This window comes from Gopherus flavomarginatus, chromosome 14, assembly GCF_025201925.1.
Source record: "Gopherus flavomarginatus isolate rGopFla2 chromosome 14, rGopFla2.mat.asm, whole genome shotgun sequence".
In the NCBI taxonomy this organism is placed as follows: Eukaryota; Metazoa; Chordata; order Testudines; family Testudinidae; genus Gopherus; species Gopherus flavomarginatus.
The window spans coordinates 13917250-13923430 of NC_066630.1; the positions used below are offsets into that span (position 1 = coordinate 13917250).

The following is a 6181-nucleotide window of genomic DNA, read 5'->3' on the forward strand; positions in this document are numbered from 1 at the left end:
AATGCATAGAGTGGAAAGATTACATGAAGACTGTAATAAGTAAACAATAAAAGAAGTATTAGCATTGTCTTATGACCAGAAGACACATAAGCTGGTTAAATCAGAGGAAGCATCCTCTACCCATTCATTGACATGTAAAACCCTCTGTAGTGGGGCATCTGCCCCACTCCTGGAGAACAGGTGTTAAAAGCAGCCAAGCTAGGCTAATTGGGGAAGCAGCCGCAGCTGTGGCCAGCTCAATTAGGGCCCAGATGGCCCTGATAAGAGGGCTGTGGGCCTGAAGTCAGAGAAGTCTCACTCTAGCCCTGGAGTGGGAAGGGCTGGCCGCCTGGGAGCGAAGTACCTGAGGTGGAGTGGTGCTGGGGAAGGGCAAAGGGAGCTGGGGAGCTCCAGCCTGGTAAAACCTTCAGGCTGCAGGCCTTGGTGAAGGTCTACAGAGGTACTGGGGCTGCAGAGAAACAGCCTGGGAATAGGCAAAGGCAGCAGGTCCTAACCCCTTGCCAATGATGAGCGGCCATTACAGACTGCAGTCTGCCCCAGGGAAAGGGGGCTAGATGGTTGGGGGTTCCCCTGGGAGGAGAGACCCAGAGTGAGAGGATACTGCTGGAGCAGAACCCAGAGGTAAAGGGCACCAGGGTCCAGGAGGGACACGGGGTCAGCATCAGGCAAGACACTGGCCTGCAGAGGGTGCTCCGTATGCTGGAAAAGAGCTAATTCCCAGATGACCAGCAGGAGGCGCTGCACCAGTGAGTCAGCCCTTCGCTGCACCCTCCTGAACTGAAACATGAACTTTTGGTATAATACAATATTAAATATTAAAATCCATATGCAGTATTAGAAAACACATGCTTTTTCTTCCTCCAGAAACTTCACCATCTTAACAACAGCCCCAGGAACACCATTCTGGCCACTATGGATCTCACCTCCCTATACACTAACATCCCTCACTCTTCCTGCCTGCCTCAAATACCTACAAGAAAATGTACAACACTTGGAAAAGACACATTGCCAAACATAACCATTCATCCTCACCCACAACAACTTCCTATTTAACAGATACTTTCTCCACAACATGGGAATGGCCATGGGTAGTAGTTTGGCCCCAATATGCCCAACTCTACATGGGCCATCTTGAGGAAGAATTTTTGAAAAAATACACCATGAAACCAAGAATATATCTGAGATATACCCCTGACTGATTTCCAACACAAACTCTCTCCAGAACCAGCATTGATGTCCTGGTTACCACAGTTAACAACAACAATGAATCCCTACAAATGTCTGTATCCCAGAAACCCACCAATTACTACACTTACCTCTACAGATGCAGTCACCACCCTAGAAACACTAAAATATCTCTTGTCTTCAGCCAGGCACTCAGATACCAAAAAATTTGCTCTAAAGAGAAAATCAGGATACATACCTAAACATACTAACAAATGCCTTGACCAAACAAGGACACTCTATCAGAGAATGTCATCATGGAAAAGTTCACCAAAATACCCCTGGAGAACCTGCTTCAATACAGGGGGAAAAAACAAACCACTGACAGCACACCCCTAGTTATCCCCTGCTACCTCACACTGGAAGCCATGCGGGATATCGCATTTACAACCCATATTTTATGGGGGCCACATCTTGAAAGAAATGTTTCCTGAAATTCCTCTTCTGGCCTTCAAACAACCTTCCAGCTCACCAAGCTCGTCATCAGAAGCAAGCTCCCCACAGACCAGGACACACCAACTCAAAGTGGTGTCAAAACAACAGATGGAATACCTTCAGTCATATCTCCACTGTTACAATGAAAATGCCCTCCACAACACACCTTTCAAGACCCATGGGTTCTACACATGCCTATCACAACATGTGGTATGCCTCCTCTAATGCATCAAATTCCCCACTAACAGCTGTGTGGGTGAAATCAGACAATCATTACACTCTTGAATGAACTCACTCAAAAAAATGATGAAAGACAAAACACACTATCACCTGTGTGGGAAACTTTCCACAAGGCAATCACTCCATATCTGGTTTAATACTTGTGCTCAAAGGAACTCGGCACAAAACCTTCAAAAGGCAAGCATGGGGACTTAGGCCTGGTTTACACTAGGAAATTAAGTCAGTATAAATACATCACTCAGGGTATGTCTACACTTACGCTTTTGCAGCGCTGGTAGTTACAGCTGTGTTAGAACAGCTGTATAGGGCCAGCGCTGCAGAGTGGCCACACTTACAGCAACCAGCGCTGCAGTGTGGCCACATTTAACAGTACTTGCAGCGCTGTTGGGAGTGGTGCATTGAGGGCAGCTATCCCACAGAGCACCTCGTCCCATTTCGGCGCTGCGGCTTGTGGGAAGGGGAAGGAAGTATGATTGTCTTTCCGCTTCCTGTTCCAACGCCCCGTGGTGCTTTGGTACACATTCCGAGCAGTGTGGCAGCATTGTGATTGTACAGAGCTTTTTCTGCGATTTTTGTTATAAATGGATCCTGAGCAGCTGACGACCTTATTGATGAATGTTGCCAGCACATCACGCTTGGCAGTGGAGCTATTCCTTCAGCTGCAAAATGAGAGTGACAGTGAGAGTGACAGTGAGACTGAGGAGTCAGACGATGATATTGAATCGCCTCACTGTGAAGACAGTAAATTGCTTGTAGCAGTAACAGACATGCTCGGCTCCGTGGACCGGCGCGTTTGGGCTCGGGAAACCAGCACTCAGTGGTGGGATCAAATCGTCCTGCAATCCTGGGATGACGAGCAGTGGCTGCAGAACTTTCGGATGAGAAAAGCCACTTTCATGGCACTGTGTGCTGAGCTCGCCCCTACCCTGCGGCGCAGGGACACGAGATTGAGAGCTGCCCTGCCAGTGGAGAAGCGGGTGGCTATTGCAATCTGGAAGCTGGCAACTCCAGACTGCTTCAGATCGGTGGCGAACCAGTTTGGAGTGGGAAAGTCTACAGTTGGAATGGTGCTGATGCAAGTTTGCACAGCCATTAATCGCACCCTGCTAAGAAGAACCGTGACTCTTGGGAACGTGCAGGACATTGTGGATGGCTTTGCAGAAATGGGGTTCCCTAACTATGGAGGGGCACTAGATGGGACGCATATTCCTATTCTGTCACCACCCCACCTGGCATCAGAGTACGTTAATTGCAAGGGGTATTTCTCCGTGGTTCTGCACGCGCTTGTGGATCACCGTGGGCGTTTCACTGACATTTACTCAGGATGGCCTGGAAAGGTGCACGATGCACGCATCTTTAGGAACAGTTCCCTGTTCAGGAGGCTGAGGGCCGGGACTTTTTTCCCAGACCGCAAGATCACAGTAGGGGACGTCGAAATGCCCACTGTGATCCCTGGAGACCCTGCTTACCCCTTAATGCCATGGCTCATGAAACTGTATACAGGGAAGCTTGACAGGAGCAAGGACGGGTTCAACTACAGGCTGAGCCGGTGCAGAATGACTGTGGAGTGTGCTTTTGGCCGTTTGAAAGCTCGCTGGCGCTGTCTTTATGGGAAGCTAGATTTGGTGGAAAGCAGCATCACCGCTGTTATATCCGCGTGCTGTACCCTCCATAATATTTGTGAAGGGAAGGGTGAAAGATTCAGTGAGGAATGGACCTCTGAGGTTCGACGCCTGGAGGATGAGTTTGCTCAGCCAGAGAGCAGGGCTAATAGGGAGGCCCAGGAAAGGGCTTTAAGGATTAGGGATGCTTTAAGGGAGCAATTTGATGCTGAGAGCCAGCAGTAATGTTTGATGCATTTGATGTGCTTTGCTTTACCTTGGTGTGTAATATTTACCACTTCCAGCAATAATAAAACATAGTGAAAGAAATAGAAAAAAAAAACTTTATTCAACATACAGTACATAACAGGCAAGGGGGTAGGGGTGGTAGACTGTACATTTACAGGTTTTAATATGTCCTATTTTGATCAATATTCACTGTCTGCTGCACTTCAGGATTACTATGCTGCAGAATAATGGGGGTGGAGTGAACAGGGTAAGAATTATAGTTATCAGGGCTGGTAGGTGATCTTACAGGTGTTGGGGGCAGCTGGGGATAATACGGAACTGGCTGCTGGAGAAAGTTGTTTTGTGGAAATACTGGGGAACAAGGAAGAGGGCTTTGGGAGGGCTGTGGGTTACCACGGTACATATTTGTCTGCATGGCTACAAGAGACTCGAAAGACTCAGTTTGGCGAGACAGGAGGCTTATCATCTGCTTTGTGGTTTTTTTGGCAGACAATTCCTTTCTCCTGCTTTCTGTTTGCCTCCATTCATGTACACTCTTTCTCCATTCATAGGTCTTCTCTCTCCATTCCTCTGTCTTCCTACTTTCTCTGTTGTAGTGGCTCATAACAGATTTTATCAATTCCTCTTTTGATTTTCTAGGATTCCGTCTCAAGTTCTGCAACCTACGTGAGGCCGGTGATCCGGCTGCAGCAGTCAAGGTCACTAGAAAAAAGAGAGATAGAAACATGTAATACACAGAGGCTACATTGTTTATTATCACTTGGTGAAGGACTTTTTAGACTTTTGGTAGCATCCTTCTCACATACCTCACATAACACAGAGAGGGCAGGCAAGCTAAGTCATGGCGAGCAATGGGGTGAGTGGTTTTGCCCCGATTTCCCCTTGGGAGTGGGAATTGACCAGTGGGTCACTGGGGTTTATCAGCAATGGGTACAGGAGGTAGCTGGTGTCCTGAAGAGGGGACAGTAGTGAACATGAAGGTGGTGAGCTAGCTGCTTGGGGGGGGGGGTTCTCTTTGGTCCGCGTTCACGCCGCCCTGCTGGTGACGGGGGGGGGGGAGGGAGAAACGCGGGGCTGGATGCCTGCTTGGAAGGGGTGTGGGGAACACAGGAGCACACCGCGGGGCTGGATGCCTGCTTGGAAGGGGTGTGGGGAACACGGGAGCACACCGCGGGGCTGGATGCCTGCTTGGAAGGGGTGTGGGGAACACGGGAGCACACCATGGGGCTGGATGCCTGCTTGGAAGGGGTGTGGGGAACACGGGAGCACACCGCGGGGCTGGATGCCTGCTTGGAGGGGGGGTGGGGAACACAGGAGCACACCGCGGGGCTGCCTACGTGCTGGGCGGGGGGGGTGGGAAACACAGGAACACACCGCGGTGCTGGATGCCTGCTTGGATGGGGGGTGGGGAACACGGGAGCACACCGCGGGGCTGCCTACGTGCTGGGGGGGGGAAACACGGGAACACACCGCGTGGCTGCCTACGTGCTGGGAAGGGGGCTGGGAAACACGGGAACACACCGCGGTGCTGGATGCCTGCTTGGATGGGGGGGTTTGGAACACAGGAGCGCACCGCATGGCTGCCTACGTGCTGGGAAGGGGCGGGGGTTAAAAACAGAGCGCCATGGGCTGGGGAAACGCGAACCTGGCGCCCTGCACTCAATTATCCCTAAACTCTCCACAGGGTTTCCTACTGCCAGACATATCATTGCTGCGTGTTACCTGGGAAGAGAGGGAGGGTCTTCTATAGGAATGTGGATACCGCCCTGACCCCTATGCAGCTTGCCTGTGTGCAGCCATGGTCCCCCCACCCCTCGCTGCACAGTGGATCGGACGAGTTAGTCTGACCGGGACAGGGACCACGGTGGCTCTCCCGATCAATTTGAGAAAGCAAATTGCAAACGCTCTTGCAGCAACATTTCAAGAGATTACCGAGGCAGATTACAGAGACGTGATAGAGCAAATCAATGGGCTATTCCACATTTAGGCATGCATGCAGGCAGCCATAACCAAAATCCTCCTCTCCCAAAACATAGAAATCTACTTACCCCGAGCACGATCCTCAGCTTCCTCCTCAACATCAACTTCCAGCTGCTGCGACTGGCTAGCCTCCTCCGGGCTTGAGAAGAGATCCTGGCTGCATGTGTCCTGGGACTCCGGGGTGTCTCCCTCCATGCCAGTAGCCTCACTGTCTCCGTCCTCTACAAACTCTCCCTGCTCTGAACTCTCCATCGTGCTCCTAGGATTTGCAGTGGGGTCACACCCAAGTATGGCATCCAGCTCCTTGTAAAACCGGCAGGTTGTGGGGACAGCTCCTGAGCGGCGATTTCCCTCACGGACTTTGCAGTAAGCACTCCTCAGCTCTTTAATTTTTACCCTGCACTGCAAGGCGTCCCATTCATGGCCCCTTCTCATCAAGGACTGCGATATCT

The 6181-nt window shown here is 50.8% G+C and overlaps 1 protein-coding gene across 1 annotated transcript; it reads right to left on the minus strand.

Annotated features, from left to right (window-relative positions):
• Positions 1-3830: 3830 nt before the first annotated feature.
• On the minus strand, positions 3831-5962 carry LOC127034251 (uncharacterized). The gene is made up of 2 exons (XM_050922895.1): positions 5798-5962; positions 3831-4451 (listed from the first exon to the last, which is right to left on the minus strand). Exons 1-2 carry the CDS (start codon positions 5922-5924, stop codon positions 3910-3912), a joined length of 669 nt encoding a protein of 222 aa, XP_050778852.1. The 5' UTR covers positions 5925-5962; the 3' UTR covers positions 3831-3909.
• Positions 5963-6181: the final 219 nt, after the last annotated feature.

Bases quoted from the DNA above. Each gene is read 5' to 3' on its own strand.
- LOC127034251 (XM_050922895.1), bottom strand. From the start codon at position 5,924: ATGGAGGGAGACACCCCGGAGTCCCAGGACACATGCAGCCAGGATCTC. The intron at 4,452-5,797 runs GTAAGTAGATTT...TCTTTTTTCTAG, and splicing joins AGCTGAGGATCGTGCTCGGG to TGACCTTGACTGCTGCAGCC.